The 25,718-nt window shown below is 38.6% G+C and overlaps 1 protein-coding gene across 7 annotated transcripts in view; it reads right to left on the minus strand.

Moving 5' to 3' along the window:
* The window catches only part of HMGCLL1 (3-hydroxymethyl-3-methylglutaryl-CoA lyase like 1), a 117,158-nt gene that overhangs the window by 59,683 nt on the left and 31,757 nt on the right, over window positions 1-25,718 (minus strand). For 6 of the 7 annotated variants that reach the window (XM_043510387.1, XM_038397787.2, XM_038397792.2 and 3 more), the window contains 2 exons: window positions 11,185-11,280; window positions 8,713-8,861 (listed from right to left, as the gene is read on the minus strand). In XM_043510387.1, the coding sequence (XP_043366322.1) occupies window positions 8,713-8,861; window positions 11,185-11,280 (245 nt within the window). The remainder of the gene's footprint in view (window positions 1-8,712; window positions 8,862-11,184; window positions 11,281-25,718) is intronic. The other variant, XM_038397786.2, reaches the window with a different exon arrangement.

A 25,718-nucleotide genomic window follows, 5' to 3' on the forward strand; every position in this document is an offset into this window, starting at 1 on the left:
ATAAGTAACAAATAAGTAAAAAATAAACAAAGAGTATATTGTATTTATATATTTCAAGCTTTGAATAAGTCAACTGGTGGCAAATTATGCTCAAACCTAGAAGTAAACTAAATCATGTCAGATATTCCAATGTTCTTTTGCGGTACTGAGAAATCCATAATACTGGTCATTTTTAAAATTTCAGGATTCAAAAAGAAAACATATTTGAAGGAATAATATATAATAATTTAGAACTGTATGCTTTAATTTAAAGAATGGAAGCTTTTACACGGAAATATTTTAGAATTAGAGCAGTTTTTTATTATGATGAGTATTTCTTTGTATTTTCCAGTTCTATGGCCCTTATACTGAAGACACTTGCACAAATGAGTAACTTTACACATATGGGTCTCCACAAAGTATTCACATGCAGAAGCATTTTCAGGATGGGGGCATACATTTATAATATGGCTGTCCAATGGTGCTGGGTTTTTTGTTGTTGTTGTTGTTTTTAAGTTAGAATAGAAATGCATACTTATGTCATTTTTACTGTTATATTTGCTCCATATCAATCTCTGACCCAGAGAGATAGTCCTAAAGAACGTACACATGCATTTGAGCATTTACAATGTGTGTGCGTCTTTTGAAGTTTTGGAATATATTAATGTGAAAGGAATCTAGCCTAACCAGAATTTGCTTAACATTTTCTTCTTATGCTACATTTAGATTTACTAATAAAACACAAGTGAATACTTGCAATTATGTGCCATGGTTTTCCATTAACCCCATCTGTTTTGTTTCATTTTAATCACTGGGAAAATATAGTGAGATTTTCAATGTTACCTGAAGTACACATTAAAGAGTGAAATTGTAAAGGCAGAAGTTTTAGTGCCATTTCATATGCAAAATATCCACAGGAGTCATTAGCTGACCACAGATTTGGCACAGTGTCCTACAGAATGTGTCCCAGATGTTATTGTAAAGTTTTGTGCACATACAAAAAAAAAACCTTTATGACACCAATAAATGGCATAACTTTTTAGACCATATGCAAGCTTTCTATTTTTCATAAAACATTTGAACTATTTCAGTAAATATTAGAAGACTGTATACTGCGTTACAGACTTTCAGTGTGACAGCTGACAGCATAAATTTTCTGGATGATGATCGAGTAAATGTTGGTGCAGCTGCAGCAACAGTAAGACATGCTGAAGCTTAAACTGTTCGAATACATTTTTCATCAGATTCACAAATTGCCAATGGATTTACACTCACAACGTAAATTCTAGATGGCCAGTAAAAATAGAAAATAAAATTTGAACCCTTTAAAATTATTTTTGGAAGTATTTTTCATCTGCACAAATAAGAAAGTAGGGCAAGGTATCAAATTATCCATTTCCTGCAAATAAATAACACATTAAACAACAATAGTGCTTTAGAAGAGAAAATCTCTGTATTGAAAAAATATATAAATACAATTTATGCACATTAATACACAAATCTGTTTTTACTACCGAGGTAATTCAAGTAAAATATGTAGCCTGCAAAATTAGAGGCTAAATCCTGTGGACTCTTAGGAGTTTCTGAAGTAAAGGCTGCAGGGTTTGGCCTGAGTTCAGGATGTTGATTTTCAGTGTACTGAGGTCACAAAAACAAAATCATTTCAGAATAATCTTTATTCTGATTTATCTGTCTTAACAGGCCTATCAACAAAAGCTATTTCATTGCATTCTATTTATTGCAATATATAATAAATTACAAAATACTTATCCCAAGATTTATTCATTATTATATTAATCATGAAAATTGCAAGTCAAAAAAAACCTGAACCAGCACAACTGCTTGCCACATAAAGATAAATCAGCCAAACAACAGATACCAATTGAAAATAGCTCAAGTATTTGCTATTCTCTCAGTTACCAACACTCAAATTTCCCTGCACGTGCATAGCCCACAAAAACTTGGGGGAAAGGATGGGCTTTGCAATGTGCCCAGAATGTCAATAGATCTGTACTGTTTTCTATCCTAACATACTGTAACATGATTATTTTACCAATTATATCCCATCACCTTAATTAGTTTACATCCAGGAAAATTAATTATACAGCAGACAGAAAATCACAGAACCAGACAGAGATTATACAGACAAACAATAGGGAAATGGGCACTACAGTGATAGAACAACAAAGAAATGAGGATTTCACATCCCAGCTATTGATAAGCGAGTTCTTGCCAGACAGGATGCTATCAAACTAAGTTTCCTTTTACATCTTCTAGGCACTTCCCTTTCTCTGGAGGCGATAGGCATTATCAGGACAGGATTGTCCGGGACAGGACAGGACAAAGCTACAGAAGCTATCGGAAGCCTGTATCCCAAAGAAAGGGAAAAAAATTAATAGGCAGGAGTTGGACACCAAGCTGGATGAGCAAGCATCTTAGAGAGGTGATTAAGAAGAAGCAGAAAGCATACAGGGAGTGGAAGATGAGAGGGATCAGCAAGGAAAGCTATCTTATTGAGGTCAGAACATGTAGGGATAAAGTAAGACAGGCTAAAAGTCAAGTAGAGTTGGAGCTTGCAAAGGGAATTAAAATCAATAGTAAAAGGTTCTATAGCCATATAAATAAGAAAACTAAAAAAGAAGAAGTGGGGCCGCTAAACACTGAGGATGGAGTGGAGGTTAAGGATAATCTAGGCATGGCCCAATATATAAACAAATACTTTGCCTCAGTCTTTAATAAGGCTAAAGAGGATCTTAGGGATAATGGTAGCATGACAAATGGGAATGAGGATATGGAGGTAGATATTACCGTATCTGAGGTAGAAGCGAAATTCAAACAGCTTAATGGGACTAAATCGGGGATCCCAGACAATCTTCATCCAAGAATATTAAAGGAATTGGCACCTGAAATTGCAAGCCCATTAGCAAGAATTTTTAATGAATCTGTAAACTCAGGAGTTGTACCGTATGATTGGAGAATTGCTAATATAGTTCCCATTTTTAAGAAAGGGAAAAAAAGGGATCCGGGTAACTACAGGCCTGTTAGTTTGACATCTGTAGTAAGCAAGGTCCTGGAAAAAATTTTGAAGGAGAAAATAGTTAAGGACATTGAAGTCAATGGTAAATGGGACAAAATACAACATGGTTTTACAAAATGTAGATCGTGCCAAACCAACCTGATCTCCTTTTTTGAGAAAGTAACAAATTTTTTAGACAAAGGAAACGCAGTGGATCTAATTTACCTCTATTTCAGTAAGGTGTTTGATACTGTGCCACATGGGGAATTATTAGTTAAATTGGAAAAGATGGGGATCAATATGAAGATCGAAAGGTGGATAAGGAATTGGTTAAAGGGGAGACTACAATGGGTCTTACTGAAAGGCAAACTGTCAGGCTGGAGGGAGGTTACTAGTGGAGTTCCTCAGGGATCAGTTTTGGGACCAATCTTATTTAATCTTTTTATTACTGTCCTCGGCACAAAAAGTGGGAGTGTGCTAATAAAGTTTGCAGATGATATAAAGCTGGGAGGTATTGCCAATTCAGAGAAGGATCGGGATATTATACAGGAGGATCTGGATGACATTGTAAACTGGAGTAATAGTAATAGGATGAAATTTAATAGTGAGAAGTGTAAGGTTATGCATTTAGGGATTAATAACAAGAATTTTAGTTATAAGTTGGGGACGCATCAATTTGAAGTAACAGAAGAGGAGAAGGACCTTGGAGTATTGGTTGATCATAGGATGTCTATGAGCTGCCATTGTGATATGGCTGTGAAAAAAGCTAATGCGGTTTTGGGATGCATCAGGAGAGGTATTTCCAATAGGGACAAAGAGGTTTTAGTACCATTATACAAGGCACTGGTGAGACCTCACCTGGAATACTGTGTGCAGTTGTGGTCTCCCATGTTTAAAACGGATGAATTCAAGCTGGAGCAGGTACAGAGAAGGGCTACTAGGATGATCCGAGGAATGGAAAACTTGTCTTATGAAAGGGGACTCAAGGAGCTTGGCTTGTTTAGCCTAACTAAAAGAAGGTTGAGGGGAGATATGATTGCTCTCTATAAATATATCAGAGAGATAAATACCGGAGAGGGAGAGGAATTATTTAAGCTCAGCACCAATGTGGACACAAGAACAAATGGGTTATAAACTGGCCACCAGGAAGTTTAGACTTGAAGTTAGATGAAGGTTTCTAACCATCAGAGGAGTGAAGTTTTGGAATAGCCTTCCAAGGGAAGCAGTGGAGGCAAAAGATCTATCTGGCTTTAAGATTCTACTCGATAAGTTTATGGAGGAGATGGTATGATGCGATAATGTGATTTTGGTAATTAATTGATCTTTAAATATTCAGGGTAAATAAGCCTAATCCCCTGAGATGGGATATTAGATGGGTGGGATCTGAGTTACCCAGGAAAGAATTTTCTGTAGTATCTGGCTGGTGAATTTTGCCCATATGCTCAGGGCTTAGCTGATCGCCATATTTGGGGTCGGGAAGGAATTTTCCTCCAGTGCAGATTGGAAGAGGCCTTGAGGTTTTTCACCTTCCTCTGTAGCATGGGGCACGGGTCACTTGAGGGAGGATTCTCTGCTCCTTGAAGTCTTTAAACCATGATTTGAGGACTTCAATAGCTCAGACATAGGTGAGGTTTTTCGTAGGAGTGGGTGGGTGAGATTCTGTGGTCTTCGTTGTGCAGGAGGTCAGACTAGATGATCAGAATGGTCCCTTCTGACCTTAGTATCTATGAATCTATGATTGTATTCCTAACAGCCCAATAGCATCTTATTTCAATGTGACTAGTTGGAATGTGAGAATCTGACCGTTCGCTTCCCAGCTTATGGCTGCCTCTGCTGCTTAGCCAAGGGCCTTAGCCTAAGAACAGGGCCTCAGACTGTCACAGTAAGAGAAGGCCCTTACACCGGCAGACAGTGATTTTGATTCTTTCTTTTATACCTCTATAACTAGCTAGGTGATAAGAATACACCTAAATTCTTAGAGTATAGGCCTTTACAGATAGGCCTGAATATCTGTATCCTAACAGTTGCCAAGAAGGTTAACAGCATATTGGGCTGCATTAGTAGGAGCATTGGCAGCAGATTGACGGAAGTGATTATTCCCCTCTATTTGGCACTGGTGAGGCCACATCTGGAGTATTGCGTCCAGTTTTGCGCCCCCCACTACAGAAAGGATGTGGACAAACTGGAGAGAGTCCAGTGGAGGAAAATGATCAGGGGGCTGGGGCACATGACTTACGAGGAGCAGCTGTGGAAACTGGGTTTGTTTAGTCTACAGAAGAGAAGAGTGAGGGGGGATTTGATGGCAGCCATCAACTACCTAAAGGGGGTTCTAAAGAGGATGGAGCTCGGCTGTTCTCAGTGGTGACAGATGACAGAACAAGGAGCAATGGTCTCAAGTTGGATATCAGGAAACACGATTTCACTAGGAGTGTGGTGAAGCACTGGGATGGGTTACCTAGGGAGGTGATGGAATTTCTATCTTTAGAGGTTTTTAAGGCTCAGTTTGACAAAGCCTTGGCTGGGATGATTTAGTTGGTGTTGGTCCTGCTTTGAGCAGGGGGTTGGACTACATGACCTCCTGAGATCTCTTCCAGCCCTAATCTTCTATGATTCTATGAAATACATCTCACAATCAACAATATACACTCAAAACACTCAAAATACATCAGAAACACTAAAAAAAACCCCACAGTACATCATAAATTACCTTCTTTGATTCTACTTATGGTGTTTAGATGTTGCTTGTAATTCTTAGAATTGGGAGCACTGGCTGTTGGGAGTCTGAAAGGACAAGAAACAGGAAGGAGGGGGGAGGATTTGAGAGGCTGGGAGAAAGCTATAGAGGGTGCAGCTGCAGTTTGGGAAAGAGGTTTCCACTTTGAAAATAAAGTCCTGTTGAAGCTTGTTAGTACTTTGCCTGGTTAATACAACATTTTGGCGACGAGGATGGATCTTCTCCCTCTGAACCACCTGCCCCCTTTCTGCAAAGCCAAATGAGCCTCCAATTGCTTTTATTGCCTGGAGCCATATGTTTGAGACTTATCTGCTTGCAATCAGTGCTACAGAGATTTCTGAAGTAAGAAAGCATGCTCTGCTAATCCACTGCCTTGGAGCAGAAGGGCAGCATATATTTTACACTTTTCCCCTTGCAGATGATAAATATGAGACTGCACTCACTGCATAAAAAGAATTTTTTGTGCCAAAAGTGAATGTAGTAGCTAATCGCTACAGATTTCGCCAGCGTGAGCAGAAACCAGGGGAAACTATAATGCAGTATATTGCTTCCCTGAGGAGTCTGATTGTAATTTGTGACTTTGGGAATATGGCAGATGAGATGATTAGAGACCAGCTCATTGAGAAAACAACCATGTTTCATGTAAGAGAATGCTTACTTCTAGAACCACAACTTACACTAGAAAAAGCAATAACCATTGCTACTCAGATTGAGTCAGCTACAGCTGAAACCAAAATAATGAGCATGGATACAGGAGGCACAGTCCAGGTTGTGACTCCTTTGCAGAAAAGTTCACTACCACTGCAGACACACAATTGCAAGAAAAAAACTAATGAAAGACCACTGAATCAGCAAATTCAAAATACAGTAAAAGCATGTTTTCACTGTGGATCCCCAAAACACCTTGCAAGCTACACAGGATGTCCTGCAAAAGTAGCTCAGTGCAATCATTGCAAAAAGATTGGACATTTTGCTAAAGCATGTCGCAGTAGCTAGTTCAATCAACAAGTGCATGCAGTTACAATACCAGATGTTACTGTTCTGAGCATGGACAAAATCACTATTGCACATATTTCAGAACAGATAAAGTGCACTGTAAACGTTTCCGCCATACCCTCAGGCAAACCACACTCTATTCAACTAATGTTGGACACTGGCTCAGCAGTATCTATACTACCTGATTCCATCTATCTGCATTACTTTAAGGATGTGCCTCTTACTGAACCCAAACTTCACTTGGTGTGCTATTTGAAAAACCATATTCCAGTACGTGGCTGCCTGACTCTAATAGTTACTTTTGGTGATTGCTGTGTAACTTCAGAGTTCTACATTGTCCACAAAGACACTCCTATCCTTGGCAGAGATTTATTGGCTGCTTTAAATCTCAGGGTAGTTAATGGACAAATTGATCTTCCTCAGCAAAGCACTCTTGCGGTACGCACACCAGTTTCAGCTGGGACCCAACACCAGGTTGAGGAGAAATTCGGCTGTGCTTACGGGTTTCTGCATAAAGTTAAAATGAGGAATAATGTGATGCCTGTATGACAGAAGTTATGGCGCTTACCATTTTCAGTAAGGGAAGCTGTTTCAGAGGAACTTAGAAAACTTGTTCAAAAGGACACTATTGAAGAGATCGACTCCTCGGAATGGGTTTCACCTATAGTAGTGACACAGAAGAAGGGTGGAGGCATTCGCCTTTGTGTGGACTTAAGGGAGCCAAATAAAGCTATTGTGATTGACAGCCATCCTCTTCCTCACATAGAAGAGATATTTGCAGAACTCTGTGGAGCAAAGATGTTTTCTACTCTTGATTTGCAGAGCGCATACCACCAGGTTATGTTACTTGAAGATAGCAGAGACTTCACAGCATTTATTACACGAGGGACTATTTCATTTTAAACGGTCTCACATCTGCCCCAAGTGCCTTTCAAAAAATGATGTCATTGATTCTGAAGAATCAACATGGAGTTCAGTGCTATCTGGATGATATTATCGTGTTTGGAAATACTTCCGAGGATCATGACAATAATCTGCAGTCTGTACTAAACTGCATCAGCAAAGCAGGCCTCAAGCTCAATAGGTCCAAATGCAAATATAGACAAACTGAACTCTCCTTTCTGGGGCATACAATTTCACAGGTTGGACTAAAACCTGATCCAGATCATATCCTGGCAATTTCAATTGCTCCTCCTCCAACAGATTTGCAAACCTTACGTTCGTTCTTGGGTCTTACCTCCTGGTTGGCAAAATTCATTCCCAATTATGCTTCTGTCATTGAACGACTGGGAAAATCCTGAAACCTGTAACTCTTTACAGCGAGACAGGAGATGGAACGGGGAAACAAGGATGGTTAAGAGGACTGTAACTTTATACTCAAAATTTCCCTGAAAAGGAGATATTCTGGAGAAATGAGTATACTTGAGAGGTCAAGAGCATAATGCATTGGAAACTCTGCAAGTTTCAACCCCTGGAGTTTCTAGAGTAACTTTTCTCCCTCTCATGGGTTTTTTGCTGGAGGAAATTTATCATATAATTTCTATGTATTGATTCACTACCTCCAAGTAATAAAAATATAGCCCACCTAGTTTATTTTCATGACTCAGAAAAAAAAACCAATATTGTGAGTTCTTACTACTGGTCATGGTACATAACAGCGCATACCAAACATTATTCTCAGACTTGTGGCAACAGCATTGATAACAACAGTGCATAAAAAAGGATATAAATTAATACATACAAATTAGTTTTTGCATTTCTGAAGAAAGCAATATTTATCAATAGTTGCTAAAATGTAGAGAGCAAAAATATGTTTGAAATTTAGAAAATATTGTTACACAATAGATTCAATTAATAAAAGTTATTTAACATGTATGGAATTTGATCGTGTCAATTTGTGTTTGCTAACTGACAGCAATATGACTATGAAATTACATTGCAAACTGCAGTTCATAAATTGAGATTACATATGAAGCTTTATAATTACCCTCGCACTGGAATATTCATATTTCTTGCTGATTTAGTAACTTCTTCAAATTTTTCTATGCTTTCTTCTATGGAACAATTAATGTTCATTTTGTTGAAAGATTCAGATGCTGCACCGAATACTGATATCTCTGTAGCTCCTGCTGCAATCTGTAAAATGTAATTCAATAAAACAGAACTGTAAATATGTATTAATATAAGTAAGATAAGTATTGTATTCTGTAATGAAGAAATTCTAGATCCTTAGTTTTAAACAAATTTAACAACGTATTAGTCAATATAGTATACAGTATATAACTCTATCTGAAGTTACAATAATTGTAACTTTAATTCTAAATTTTCTTCAGTCTATTTGCAACCATACAGATTTCATATCATTTGCCCTCTTAATTAACTCAAATCACCAGGGCATGCTTCTTTCCCTTTGTTATTAAATGGGTTAAGGCTTTATCAATTTATCAATAACTGCTTTATCAATTAACACATGAGTTTTTAAAATGATAAGCTTAGGTAATAAATTGCAAGAAATGATGCAAATATGATATTAAAAAACCTATTCATTGCAGTGATTCAGGCATATTACATGCCATTTATGCTATTGCCACTTGCTGTTTAAATATCATTTATAGAGCAACTAAAAACAATGTAAATGTTAATTGGCTCCATACAGTCTGTTCTCCATACCTTTAATGGGACTTATCCACATACATCCCTGATCTTGGGAGACGGGGGAAATCCCTCAAGAATTCCAGGATTATCTACACCCAGTTTTTGTACCACTTTAATCTTATCTGTTTCAAAACAGATTAGTTAAATTGGTAAAACCTCCTAGTGTCGACAGAGGTAGGAGGTGTTTATGTCAGTATAGTTTATTTCCCTAAATGTAGGAGCATCTCTATCTACACAGATAGCTAAAGCAGTAAAAACTTGGAGAGAAAGGCAAGCCAACCCCTTTACACCATTCTCCTGAAAAAAAAAAAAAAAAGGCTCTGGGTTAGGTCCCAGTCTGGCTGTGCACAAGCAGTCCCCACTTACATCACAGGAGGATGGAGAGGGTCAGACTGACTTTCTCCTATATTCTTTATGGTGTTATTTTCTTTCCCTCTGGTTCTAAATGGTTTGGGGTATGCCTACACTGCAAGTAGAAGTTGACTCAGGCTAAGCAGTTGTTTAATTGAGGTGCAGATGTTTGGGATGGGAGGGTCCCAAATCTTGGGCTTCAGCCTGAACCCAAACATCTATATTGCAATTAAACAGACCCTTAGACCAAGCCCTACAAGCCTATATCAGCTGGCATGGGCCAGCCACAGGTGTTTAATTGTAGTGTAGACATACTCTTAGTCTCCATCAGGCAGCTTAAACACAATCTGTTCTGAGATTAAACTGCTAACAGCAATAGGGGAAAGAAGGAAAAATAAATCTGAGAGAGAAGGGAAGAGCATTCCATGAGAAAAATGTGCTATTTGATTTGGGAAGGCTTGTTTCCCATTGGAAGGGAACCAGGGCACAGGCAGTGTGACCTAGAAGTCACAGCTGGCCTGGCACAATACAGTAGTCAGCAAGCCAGGATCAGAATAATCACTGGATCCCAGATCAACAGATGAGTCAGGGTCAGAATCAGGCCAGGGTGAGATACCAGAGGTTGTGGCCAGACTGGAGCCCCAGGGCAGGGTCAGAGTCAGATTACTAGGTCACAGGCAGGGTCACAGAGATGGCTATTAGGCCGAACAGCCGAAGAGCAAATCAACAGATTCTGCAGGCAACGTACTGCAGGACTGGGGCCTAAACTCCTGGTTTTGGTAAAAAAAAAAAAAAAAAAAATGAAATTGCCATCTCACAAGAATTTCCAAATTTCATTTAGTCCCCAATCAGAAAAAAAAAGTAGAAATCTTGACATTTTTCACAAAATGAAATATTCTAAAATATTTTTGATCTTATTGATACATTTCTTTTCAGTAAGGTTGAAACTGTGAGTTTTAACTTTACCCTTTTGACTATTACAATATAACATAAGATAAAATAATAGACAACACAAAACATTTTGAACTTAAAGAAAAGGTCATTTCCTATTGAAAATTCTGACAATAAGTATTTCCACAAAAACTTTCAATTTTGCTGAATCTGCATTTTCTGATGGAAAAACATTTTATTGGGAAATTTTCAACCAGCTGTAACATCAACAAGCTAAAGAATGAAAAGGAATTCTTTGTTTCTTTCTTAGGGTATGTACTACAACATTTATGGCATCTTATAAAGGACTGTGTGATTGATACTGGCCACTAAAATTACATTTATCGCTCTGTAAAATTTGTGAGTTTCTTCATGAAAACTGATACTTTTTCAGAAAAAAAAATACAGCCTAATTCTAACAGGACTGGGTAAATGATATGAAATAGCTAGTTTATGGTACTGTGCATAAAGTGTTTGAAACACGAAGAATTTAACTGTAGGCACACTCTAGCAATCCACTTACAGCAGAATGAAAACCTTGAAGATTAGGTGTGAGTACAGGATATTGGACCCCAGGATGCCGCTCGATCCCTCTCATTACTTCTGTGTGATCTGCCATCTTAAATACATAAATATTTTGCATTTATTTATTATGCTAATTAACATTTATCTACAGACTCTTTATTTTAAAAAAAGGTAGATAAGAATTTAAGGAGGTAACTATAACAGGACCGCTTGGAAATAGTGAAGAACACTTCGACAGCCCAACAGTGGCATTTAATTTCAGATGGGGAACTATGCAAAAATGAGGAGGTTAGTTAAACAGAAACTAAAAGATACAGTGAAGTGAAATCCATGCAAGCTGCATGGACACTTTTCAAAGACACCATAATAGAGGCTCAACTTAAATGTATACCCCAAATTAAAAAACACAGTAAAAGAACTAAAAAAGAGCCACCATGGCTTAACAACCATGTAAAAGAAGCAGTGAGAGATAAAAAGGCATCTTTTAAAAAGTGGAAGTCAAATCCTAGTGATGTAAATAGAAAGGAGCATAAAACACTGCCAAATTAAATGTAAAAATGTAATAAGAAAAGCCAAAAAGGAGTTTGAATACCAGCTAGCCAAAAACTCAAAAGGTAATAACAAAATGTTTTTTAAGTACATCGGAAGCAGGAAGCCTGATAAACAGACAGTGGGGCCCCTGGATGATCAAGATACAAAAGAAGCACTTAGAGATGATAGAGTCATCGCAGAGAAATTAAATAAATTCTTTGCTTCAATCTTCACAGCTGACGATGTTAGGGAGATTCCCAAACCTGAGCCATCTTTTTTAGGTGACAAATCTGAGGAATTGTCACAGATTGAAGTGTCACTAGAGGAGGTTTTAGAATTAATTGAGATACTTAACAGTAACAAATCACCGGGATCAGATGGCATTCACCCAAGAGTTCTGAAAGAACTCAAATGTGAAATTGCGGAATTATTAACTATGGTTTGTAACCTGTCCTTTAAATCAGCTTCTGTACCCAATGACTGGAAGATAACTAATGTAACACTAATATTAAAAAAGGGGTCTAGAGGTATTCTGGCAATTACAGACCAGTAAGTCTAACGTCAGTACCAGACAAATTAGTTGACACAATATAATAAAGAATAGTAAAGAATAAAATTGTCAGACACGTAGATCATCATAAATTGTTGCACAAAAGTCAACATGGTTTCTGTAAAGGGAAATCATGTTTTACTAATCTATTAGAGTTCTTTGAAGGGATCATCAAACACGTGGACAAGGGGCATCCAGTGGACATAGTGTACTTAGATTTCCAGAAAGACTTTGACCCTCACCAAAAGCTCTTATGCAAATTAAGCTGTCATGGGATAAGAGGGAAGATCCTTTCATGGATTGAGAACTTGTTAAAAGGGAACAAAGAGGTAGGAATAAATGGTAAATTTTCAGAATGGAGAGGCGTAACTAGTGGTTCTCCCCAAGGGTCAGTCCTAGGACCAATCCTATTCAACTTATTCATAAATGATCTGGAGAAAAGTGTAAACAGTGAAGTGGCAAAGTTTGCAGATGATACTAAACTGCTCAAGATAGTTAACACCAAAGTTCTTCACAGTCTGCTTCAAAAAGATCTCACAAGACTAAGTGATTGGGCAACAAAATGGCAAATGAAATTTAATGTGGATAAATGTGAAGTAATGCACACTGGAAAAAAATAACCCCAACTATACATACAATATGATGGGGGCTAATTTAGCTACAACAAATCAGGAGAAAGCTCTTGGAGTCATCGTGGATATTTCTCTGAAGACGTCCATGTGTGTGCAGCGGCAGTCAAAAAAGCAAACAGGATGTTAGGAATCATTAAAAAAGGATAGAAAATAAGATGGAGAATATCTTATTGTCCTTATATAAATCCATGGTACGCCCACATCTTGAATACTGAGTACAGATGTGGCCCCCTCATCTCAAAAAAGATATACTGTCATTAGAAAAGGTTCAGAAAAGGGCAACTAAAATGATTAGGAGTTTGGAATGGGTCCCATATGAGGAGAGATTAAAGACGCTAGGAATTTTCAGCTTGGAAAAGAGGAGACTAAAGGGGGATACGATAGAGATATATAAAATCATGAGTGGTGTGGAGAAAGTGAATAAGGAAAAGTTATTTACTTGTTCCCATAATATAAGAACTAGGGGCTACCAAATGAAATTAATGGGCAGCTCGTTTAAAACAAATAAAAGGAAGTTCTTCTTCACACACAGCACACTGTCATCCTGTGGAACTCCTTGCCTGAGGAGGTTGTGAAGGCTAGGACTATAACAGGGTTTAAAAGAGAACTGGATAAATTCATGGAGGTTAAGTCCATGAATGGCTATTAGCCAGGATGGGTAAGGAATGGTGTCCCTAGCTTCTGTTTGTCAGAGGGTGGAGATGGATGGCAGGGGAGAGATCACTTGATCATTACCTGTTAGGTTCACTCCCTCTGGGGCATCTGGCATTGGCCACTGTCAGTAGACAGGATACTGGGCTGGATGGACCTTTGGTCTGATCCAGTATTGCTGTTTTTATGTTCTTAAGAATGGATGCAATTCTGCTTTGTCATAAGGTCATATAATAGCAGAAATAATACACTATAACAGAGCATTGATTGCATTACATTGTGCTTTCTCTTGTTTATGCATATAGTTAATGAAAAAAGTAAGATCTATAGCTAGAGATTTGAAAAACATATGCAACATGTCTGAGAAAAAAATAACAAGATTCTATGGAATATAAAAGTTTCCGTGTTCATTTATATTTTGATAATCCAGAAAATATTACATTCACTCAAATAAGGACGCCAAGTTTTAAAAGAGACATTGGTGGTGATGTGCCATGTAATTTAGGCTTCATTAGATTTATGAAGAATGCTACTTCGTTATATAGAATTATCATAAATACTACAAAAAACCCTATAATTTCCAAACTAGTATATAGTTTATAGTATAGTATAGTTTATAGTATAGGATATAAATGTTAACCCCTCTGTTTTACTAAGGCATTCATCATGAAAATGGGATCTGTCTGTGGGTTTAAACTTTTCCTGCAGCTTCCATATGTCATAATCTTCTCCTTATTAGATCAATTTATTACTATGTAAATTATTCTAGTTTAATAAACAGAGGATTACAATGTCAGGTGTAGACAAGGTGCAGCAGCAGATGAAGCCTAAGGAACAAAGATCCTATTGTCATACAAAAGCCTTCGGGTAAAATTTTCAAAAGCACCTAAGTGACACAGGAGCCCAAGTCTCAGTGAAAGTCCATGGGACGTATGCACTTCTGAAAATGTATCCCCTTAATAATAAAGAAATTAAGAGAGTTATAGAATATAGAAATGTACACAGAATTATTCCTAAATATTATTAATTCAAATATCTAAAACTAATTCAGTTCCTGGCTCCATTCTCTTTGTGCCCTAACAGCTCAGCAAGGAATTTCCTGAGTGGTGTAAAGGCTATATAACAGCCTTTACAGCAATTTTTCCTCCTGTTTCTGCACATAAAAGGTGTTTCTGGGCAAGCCGAGAGCAGACGGAAGCATGACAGGACTGTTCGGTGTAACTTGGAACATCCCTTACATTTTTCTAAATTACACTGAGACCTGGATTGGCCGCTGGTCAACCCCAGGATCAGGGGAGAGGAAAGGTAACTTTGGATAGACCTAAGGCCCAGTAGGTTTATAGTCAAAGATTCACAGTCATTCATTTGCCAGTTTCTAGTTTGCAGAAATAAGGTACAAACTAAGGAATTATTCTGTAAACCTAAGTAAAACATTTTGGTATATATTGTGCCAACTTATGGTTTCAGATGGTCAAGTACAACTCCCATTGACACAACTCTAATGAGAGCTGCAATAAGAATCTAGAGACAGGATTGGCTCTCTTAAGGGAAAATTAATTGTTTTACCTACATTTATTACATTACCCTTTTTGTCCTCCATGTCACTATTCACACCAGGTCAGCCCAAATGCCTGGAGAGAAAGATGATTTTTAGTAATCTAAATCCAGTACTGGCATACAGCAGTTGCTGAATTCTTAGCCTAGCTCTGCCCCTGACTCAGTGTATTACAATTAAAGCTAGTTGGAAAACTTATACCAGAAGGTTTTTTCATTAGTATTTGCTGATTTGTCAAAAAGTAAACATTTTGTGCAGACTGTTCTAATTTCGACCAAGTTCTGACAGAACCCAGACAGAGTTATGGCAGAAACTTGCTGTTTTTCCTGCCAGATTGCCTGCCTTGCTCCTTGGCAGCCCATCTGAATGACTGCTGGGGAGCTGGACTTCCAGGGTCCATGGTTTCAGGACAGCCCACCAGGCATACTGCCTCAGAATCAAGGGCTTCCAGAGTCCCGGGTCCTGAGGCAGCCTGCCAGGTGGACCAGCCTGGAGCCAGGGCTCCATTCCTTTCCATGGAGAATTTCAAAATTTTGGTTTTTATTCCAAATAAAAATAAAACCAAATTTTAAAATATTGAAATACTCCATGAAATGGAATACCTTTCTCCACTCTGCTCTACTGGCAAGTCACTTAATCACAGCAAGCCAAGTTCTACAGTGGGAGCCAGAGTGATTAGAAATGTGAGGAAAAAATAAAATTAGCTTTATTTTTCAATTTGAATCTCATCAATCTGGCGAACGTCTTCACCATTTTGTCCTTTTTCCATTTGGAAATCATTTCCCCCCCTAATGTTAGGAATGGAAAAATTAATGTGTGTCTGTTTTTACTTTCTTGCTTTTACACCATCCAGTAGAAAGAGTAACAAATAGTGGCAGTAGAGTTAGATAGATAATTACCGCAGCGCAAACATTATTTTTGCATTGGTCATTATAGCTCATTATTATCTTTTCCAAGATACACAGATGTGGTGGGTATCTCTGACATGCAAACCTTTATGTTAGAATGGAGAGAGAAATTCTTCCTTCAAATTAAGATAGACTTACAGTATTCCTTTATTCATATTAGCAAGAAGATTTCTAACTATAAACTTTAGAAAATTCTATTTACACAAAAAGCATAGCTTATCACTCCAAAAACGCACTCAAGATCTGGTATTATCAGATATGTTTGGGGGGGTACTGTGCCCCACTATTATCACTTATCTCAAATAGCTCCCCAAGGGTACAGAATGTTGACAGAGGGTACTATATCACTTCAACAGTTGCCTAGGCTCTCCATATTCACATTTGGGGTCATTCTTCAGCTTCCACTTGGTTATATTGCCACCAGTCTTTGCCATCTTAACTCTCACCCAAGAGTACACCAGCGTTTTCATTTGAGCTCAGCGCCTGGAGAAGGTTGTTCTGAAGGAACCTGGTTCTCCAAGATCAATGGCATTTCCTGCCATTTTATTACTCTTTAACCTTCCACAGTTGTATTTTTTGGTCAAGGATCTTCAGAGATAAAGCTCTTTCTGGATTTCAGCCTCTTGGGTGGTATAATGTGTCCACACAGCGAGTGTCTTTGATGATGCACTTGTTTTTGTCTCTCCTTATTACTAAACATATCCCGCTGCACTGATGGCAGTGCAATCCTTGTGGGGCAGTATAGGAACAGTGTGGGAGTCAGGTTTCAGAGTAGCAGCCGTGTTAGTCTATATTTGCAAAAAGAAAAGGAGTGCTTGTGGCACCTTAGAGACTAACAGATTTATTTGAGCATAAGCTTTCCATGAGCTACAGCTCACTTCATCGGATGCATTCAGTCAGTATCACACTCCCTGAGATGATCTTGCAGGATTAAGTTCAGTATCAATTTTGTGAGCACGACTTGAGTGTGACCATACTAGGGTGCAATACTCCGCAGTATCATTACTGAGCAAGACTGGTTGCTTGGAATTTTTAGGGGTCAGCTCCCCATTTTGTGTTGGCCAGTTTCTAGAGTACATAGTTCCTGGAGCTCACTTTCTTTTTCAGCTTCTCAATGTGCTCTTTGAACATCAGCATTTGATCTAATGTGATCCCACGGTAGACCAGATGTTCATAATGCTCAAGGATTGTGCCATCTCACAACATATGGGGTTTTTACTTGGACTTACAGTGTTTCAGGTGGAAGACACACACCTAATTGTAACATCATGGAAATTTAAGACTGCAGGGTATATGTTGTGCATAGATGCTAATGAGAATAAGAGGAACTAAGTACAACCCCTATGAAAAATGGGGCACCCCAAAATTCATGGGGTATGGAAGTACAGATAATGAAAAGAGGGTTGAAACCCTCATGTATATGTATAAGATGTTAGGTGTGGTCAGAACAACAAGATAAAAAAAGGTTCTCTAGTTAAAAGTGGGAAGACCCCAGGGACAACCCCAACGGATAACCCCACAGGAAACCCTAGCAGGAACCCTCCCTCTATCAATGATCATCTATTGAGAGAGCTATCATACCCTAAAATATCTTTGAGGATGTGAGTATGACTGAAGTCTTAGTCATTGCATTTATTTATTGCTTTAATTAAACTTGTAGTACAGATAAGACTTTGTACTTATTATGTCTGTGGGTCACTATCCTTGGACTTCACATATTCCTCAAGTCTCTATATTTGAGACAAGCACCAGAGGTAATATTCACTCTATTGAGCTTGAAACTGTGGCAGCAGGAGCTAAATCCATGGTAGTTTAATACAAAATTTCTAAATTAAATTTAAATAAATAATGTTATAGTACGGATAGTGGTCAGTAACTTTTTGCACAGTTAGGTTTGAGTAGTGCAACCACTTGGACCTCTTTCCACAGCCTGGATATCTGCACTGTCTCGTGAAAGAATTAAAGAAGTCAAGATGCTACTCCTATGCTCTTGTCCTAAAGTGAACCAATATTTCATTAGATATACATCGAGCCCTGCTTCCTTTCCACTTTTCAGGGATTTCATGGCAATAGTCGGCTCCTCAGCGTTGAGCTGCTCCTTGTGGACTTTGTTGTCTGTGGGGAGCGAGCAAAGTTCCTGCTTAACTTGTTTTGCTTTGTGCTTTGCGGGCTGGTTTACCATTTAGGATGAAATGGTCTGTGTCGTGGCTGGGAGAGACTTTGGCAATGAGCTCTGGTTGTTGTCCATCAGGGTTCATCTTGAGAATGGTGGCTTATGCTTTTATCCAATTATGGCACAGGTTTGTTCTTTCAATCAGCTCCCTCCAGGGATAGCATCACTCCTTTCTGATGTATTTCAGAAACATTTCTCCAAGACCAATTGTTTCTTCAACAAAGGGATGAGTCAAGCAGTTCTGAATATCTTTTCCATTTTTGGCTTGTGTTTTTCTAAAAGCTCAGGTATATTTAGTGTCCTACATCCCCTAGGAATGTGCTTTTGGGCAACTTTGTACATGAGGGAAACATATTCTCCATAGTAGTTGTGTGACAGAGAAATATTACAGCTGGATCCATCCAATTGAGAGGAAAAGCCTTCCCAATCAGCCTTTACCATAATGATGAAAGCAATTTCCATATCTCCTGAAATACTTTGCTGTTATCACACTCTGACTGACTGGGAGATGTGCAAAATAGCTGAGTATTTTAAAATTCTAGAAGTTATTTGGCAAGGGTAATGATGTTTTCATAATATCAAAATGGATAATTCTTTGAGAAATAAAATGTGCTCGCTCTATATTTCTAAAGCCAGATGTTCAGATTGTGGGTCTCTGTTGGCTCAGACTCTTTGCAGCATCTGGCTGTCATGCTTCAGTTTTCCCCTCTTCCAGCTGGAGGGCCACAATCAATCAGTGATGTAGGGTTCAGTCCTTCATACTAACCTCGATAAAACAGTCCTTCTCCTTCCAAGGATCAACAAAACATGTCCAAACTAAACAAACTAGTTCATCCGGCCTTTTCCAGGTTTGCTGGTCTTTTTTACCGTGTTAATGCAGGGTTCTCCATTTTAATTGTCCCTTTCCAAACCCTCTCTGTAGGGTTTATAACTCAACAGCTCTTTTCTCCCCTACAAGGCTGTGTTTCAGTCGGTCCCTTCAGCAGCGATGGTGTATGGGAGCACAGTACCTCCCTTAACTTCTGGCCTGGGGATCCTAAACTGTGAAGCAGTGTCCCCCCTTCACATGGTGTCTTTGCTTCAGTAATGTAATACAACGCATGAAGACACTTGGTCTCCAGTCTATGATTCCCCTTTTATGGTGTTTTCAAAGTCTCAATCCCACTGACTTCTGTAAAATTACAGGAACTGTACTGAGAGTCAACCCACAGATTCAGACTGGGTTATCCCTGGCAAGGCTGGGCTGGATCTCACTGGTACTCCACCTGTTAGATTCTAGGGCCGTGCCTTGTTTCTCATCTGTGTATATGTGTACATCCACCCACCCACAAATACATGTTGAGGTTAAAGAAAGCTCAATCAATTAATCAACAAGATCATTAATCTAATTCAATAATTACTGATAATGTTACGCAAATGTTTATGTACATTATAACAGAAAAAGTGCCAGCACATTTCCACTGAATGAAGGAAAAAACCCACAAACTTTTGAATGAGGCCCATGTCTGGAAATAATAAAGTTAACATATTCCTCAAATTTCACGTGTTAAAAGCTTTGAATTTTCAAAAGATGCAACCAAAGAATATGCTTTTTAGATCTGCTTTCACACAAATAATGTTTCCAAGCAAATAACAACACCTGTCCTGGTGTTAAATTAGTCCCTGTTTTCTTTAAAATTCTATTGTTTATATGAACGGTCCTTATGGGATACCCCACATTACCATAACAGAAAGAAATGACAGTTTAATCTGCCCAACCTTGTGAAGCCAAGTTAGTAGTGCCTTAGGGAAAAGTGCATGTACAAAAAGGTACAGAGTTTCCATTACTCCTTAACCCATTGGTTGTAGAGAGCATAACTAGCTCTACAGGGAACAGCATCTTCTCTCCTATTAACCCATATGATACACTCCTCTCTTCTGTCAACTGATTTAGTGATTCTTAAACACATACCAGCAAGTCAGCCCAAGCCCAAATGTCTGCACCGCAATAAACAGCCTCTTAGCCAGAGCCACACGAGCCTGAGTCAGATAGCATGGGCCAGCCACAGATGTCTAACTGCAGCAGTATTGGCATATCCTAGGAGGCTGTGTTTGGATCTAGAACGCTATTGGTTTAAAACAAGGTTCAGAGTGTGTGTTGTAAGTCAAACTGTAGCTAGATATAAATGGCACCAAAATCTTAAAAGCTGTTGTGTGATTTCATCTAAAATGGAAGAACTCTCGTTATATTGGCTGTTGTCACAAAATGTGCTGCTGAGTGGCCTCTGAACAGGTTCCTTCCTGGTTTGGAATCTGAAGGACTCCTGAGATTCAAGAGAAGGGAAGTCAAATTTGAGATTCCGGTTCAAACCATTTCTAATTTTAACACTGGAAACACAAATTATATTTTCTAAAAATTGCCAAAATGTATGTTAATTCTTTAATAAAGCATGAATTAAGGATATGATCCTGGCAGGTGCAGAGGAAGTTGAGTGTAGACAGCACATTGTAGGAGGCTGTCAGCACTTTCCACATCACATCCTTAGTCTGTATGAAAACCAGGATGGATGAGATATTTATTTGACAACTTCACAAAGTTGTAAGGCAAAAACAGTGCTAGTGGGGCCCAAAACAGCACGTGGCATGAATGCACATATCCAACTTTAATCCACTGATTATGATTAATGAAGAACAATCATTAGTCACCACAACATCATCTTCTCAAAACTCATTTGTTGCACGAGACTCACACCTTTAGTTCCACCAAATTTTGTTTTGATGAAGAAAATGAGATATAAGGCAACAGACACATATTTTTGGTTTCCCACTGGGAAAATATATCCTGAAAAATGTGGTGCAAACGCATGCAACAGCCACCTCCTCAAATTTAACCCCAAATATATGCCTTTGAAGAAGTAGATATAGGGCTCCAAAGTATTTAATAGATACACACACTATTTACATGTACCCATGCTCATAATTTATCCCATGTCAGGGACAGGATGTGGGTGCGAGGCAATCGATTTATAATAGCTTCTACATGAAGTCAATCAGTACAGCAACCTAACATATGTGATAATCACCTAAAACGCACTTGGTCATAGCTTATTGCTTTAAGAACAAGCTTTCCGTCCTTAATTAAATAAAAACAAGATCTTCATTTTTCATTTTCCTTTGAACCCAAATGATTAATACTAAATGCTGGAACTAATTCCACACTTTAAAAATCATTGCAGGATTTAAAATATATTTAGCAAAATGAAATGATGTTGTGATTCAAGCCATATGAAACTGCTTGTTCTAAATAATGTTTCATGTATTATATTTTTCCCTTGCAGTTTTTCCTGTAAGCTAAGTCTTATTTTAACAAACTGCATTTTATTACATTTAACATTTTAATAAAATATTTTCCAGATTTCACTTTAAAATATGCTTTTTAATGGCAAGTATTTACCATTTTTGGCCATTTAGATTATAGGTATGGGATCCTGTTCTATATGGCACCTTGCTACTGTGGAACCTTTTCTTTTGGCTTTTTTCAGTCATAATTTCTCTGCCAAACAAAACAGTAGAAAGGAAATCATAAAAGAGCTTTAAAATACTAAAAAAAGAAATAAGTGAATGAGTGATCTAAACATAACCGGGAGTTCTATTCCCATGACCTATGAGAAGAAAAAAAGAGGGGGGCGGGGGAGAAAAGACATAATCAAGACTGCACTCCATCTCCAAGCAATACAACCTTATCATTTAAACCAAAACTATTTTAAACATCATATAAACCATTAAAAGAAAATATTCAGACTTGAATTTGAGATAAGAAGGAATTGTTCTTTTTTCTGAATCTGACAAGTCTGAGCTAAATTTGCTATTCTAAAGGTCTCATGGGAAAGGGAAAGAATTAAACACACACAAGAAAAAGAAATAGACCTATGTTTGCCTTGGGCTTTGCAGGCTAACTTTAAAACCCTACATAATGACAGGTTTCAGAGTAGCAGCCGTGTTAGTCTGTATTCGCAAAAAGAAAAGGAGTACTTGTGGCACCTTAGAGACTAACAAATTTATTAGAGCATAAGCTTTCGTGAGCTACAGCTCACTTCATCGGATGCATTTGGTGGAAAAAACAGAGGAGAGATTTATATACACACACAGAGAACATGAAACAATGGGTTTATCATACACACTGTAAGGAGAGTGATCACTTAAGATAAAGCCATCACCAGCAGCAGGGGGGGGAAAGGAGGAAAACCTTTCATGGTGACAAGCAAGGTAGGCTAATTCCAGCAGTTAACAAGAATATCAGAGGAACAGTGGAGGGTGGGGTGGGAGAGAGAAATACCATGGGGAAATAGTTTTACTTTGTGTAATGACTCATCCATTCCCAGTCTCTATTCAAGCCTAAGTTAATTGTATCCAGTTTGCAAATTAATTCCAATTCAGCAGTCTCTCGTTGGAGTCTGTTTCTGAAGCTTTTTTGTTGAAGTATAGCCACTCTTAGGTCTGTGATCGAGTGACCAGAGAGATTGAAGTGTTCTCCAACTGGTTTTTGAATGTTATAATTCTTGACATCTGATTTGTGTCCATTCATTCTTTTACGTAGAGACTGTCCAGTTTGGCCAATGTACATGGCAGAGGGGCATTGCTGGCACATGATGGCATATATCACATTGGTAGATGCGCAGGTGAACGAGCCTCTGATAGTGTGGCTGATGTGATTAGGCCCTATGATGGTATCCCCTGAATAGATATGTGGACAGAGTTGGCAACGGGCTTTGTTGCAAGGATAGGTTCCTGGGTTAGTGGTTCTGTTGTGTGGTGTGTGGTTGCTGGTGAGTATTTGCTTCAGATAGGGGGGCTGTCTGTAGGCAAGGACTGGTCTGTCTCCCAAGATCTGTGAGAGTGATGGGTCGTCCTTCAGGATAGGTTGTAGATCCTTGATGATGCGTTGGAGAGGTTTTAGTTGGGGGCTGAAGGTGATGGCTAGTGGCGTTCTGTTGTTTTCTTTGTTGGGCCTGTCCTGTAGTAGGTGACTTCTGGGTACTCTTCTGGCTCTGTCAATCTGTTGTTTCTTCACTTCAGCAGGTGGGTATTGTAGTTGTAGGAATGCATGATAGAGATCTTGTAGGTGTTTGTCTCTGTCTGAGGGGTTGGAGCAAATGCGGTTATATCGTAGCGCTTGGCTGTAGACAATGGATCGAGTGGTATGATCTGGATGAAAGCTAGAGGCATGTAGGTAGGAATAGCGGTCAGTAGGTTTCCGATATAGGGTGGTGTTTATGTGAGCATCGCTTATTAGCACCGTAGCGCAAGTACATTGATGACATCTTCATCATCTGGACCCATGGAAAAGAAGCTCTTGAGGAATTCCACCATGATTTCAACAATTTCCATCCCACCATCAACCTCAGCCTGGACCAGTCCACACAAGAGATCCACTTCCTGGACACTACGGTGCTAATTGTGCCAGCAATGCCCCTCTGCCATGTACGTTGGCCAAACTGGACAGTCTCTACGTAAAAGAATGAATGGACACAAATCAGACGTCAAGAATTGTAACATTCAAAAACCAGTTGGAGAACACTTCAATCTCTCTGGTCACTCGATCACAGACCTAAGAGTGGCTATACTTCAACAAAAAAGCTTCAAAAACAGACTCCAACGAGAGACTGCTGAATTGGAATTAATTTGCAAACTGGATACAATTAACTTAGGCTTGAATAGAGACTGGGAATGGATGAGTCATTACACAAAGTAAAACTATTTCCCCATGGTATTTCTCCCTCCCACCCCACCCCCCACTGTTCCTCTGATATTCTTGTTAACTGCTGGAATTAGCCTACCTTGCTTGTCACCATGAAAGGTTTTCCTCCTCCCCCCCCCCCCGCCCCGCTGCTGTTGATAGCTTATCTTAAGTGATCACTCTCCTTACAGTGTGTATGATAAACCCATTGTTTCATGTTCTCTGTGTGTGTGTGTATAAATCTCTCCTCTGTTTTTTCCACCAAATGCATCCGATGAAGTGAGCTGTAGCTCACGAAAGCTTATGCTCTAATAAATTTGTTAGTCTCTAAGGTGCCACAAGTACTCCTTTTCTTTTTATTAAAACCCTACGTTATTGTCTGACGCTGTAACTATTAACGTGTGATGGTACAGTGCTTGGTGAGTTACAATAAAAGCTTTTAATGTGAACAATTAAGAAAGCATACTGAAAACTTGAGCTAGATTATGTAACTGACAGGCTACCCAGAAGAACCCATCAGAGTGGAGAAGACCAGGAGGCAGTATACCAATGTCCCCTGGACTCTCCTGTTGCTCTGGCATGTAGGGAATAATTTGTTACACACCTTTAGAGGGTACAACATACTCCCTGCTGCCCAGCCAGCCCACAGGGGTAGAACCATGGCCCCACCAAGTTTCTCCCAGAGGAATATCTGACATGCAACCCCTGCACTTCCTGGCGCACTCACCGCTGTGATGTGGATAGCCCTTATATGGCATGGCCTTACAAGGCAGGGCAGAATCCTTACTCACTCCATCTCCCCTACTGGGCTACTTAACAGCCAGGTGCAATCTAAATGGAAATATTTTCCACACATTTTAACAGACAATAGGCAGCAAAAACAATATATCAAAATTTATAATCCTCTCCCTCTCACTTCAATGGTTTTCAAGTATTTATCATTCTAGTACAATGTAAAATACCCCTGGTTAAAATGCTCTGCATACTGTCCTTCACTAAATTCTGTTTGCATGGATGATGAATGTTGTACTAGTTGCAATGCTATTTCTTTTCTGTTTAAATTTGTAGAATGAAATAAAGGTTAATTAAAATAATAAACATTTTAGACTTAGAAAGTTTTAAAAAATGCTTGATATACCTTTGCATGTATTTTAATTTACATAAGCACAAACTATTAAATGCACAAGACCTGATTGCCATGAACCATCAAACAATCACAGATGCAAAACACAAGTGTATTTCTATATGGAATGACTGGGTCTGCATGTGTTAAATAGGTGAGTGCATTCACAAATGGCTAGACACATAATTGATCATTTGTACATGCAATTACTTGACATGTGTATGTAATCAGATTAATTGCACCCAGAAATTATAAATTCAAATGAGCCTGTATTTTTTGGCATGCAAGTGTGTAATTAGGTTTCTATAAATAAGTTTAAAAAATATAAATCATAATTGATTTTCTTCAGCTTTAACTGCAACAACAATCAACTGTAGTTGAGCTGAGGATGCTTAGCATCTTTTGGAAGGCACTGAGTACCAATCAGGACTTAGTCTACAATATCAAACCTTGGGCAAACTCCTGCCTCCATTGAAGTCAACTGGAATTTTTTAATTGACTTTAGTGAGGCCAGGATTTTACGCCTTGTTTCTGCTGGTACATAGCAAAAGTAGCATATAACATACATATTATAACTGCTATTGAATAACCTCCATATCATCATAGACAGATGCCAAACATTGATAATGATATCAATAGATCTTTAGGGTTCTGGAGCCTTACAGTTCCATCCATCTGAGAAAAACAAGTGTC

This window comes from Dermochelys coriacea, chromosome 3, assembly GCF_009764565.3.
Source record: "Dermochelys coriacea isolate rDerCor1 chromosome 3, rDerCor1.pri.v4, whole genome shotgun sequence".
NCBI lineage: Eukaryota > Metazoa > Chordata > Testudines > Dermochelyidae > Dermochelys > Dermochelys coriacea.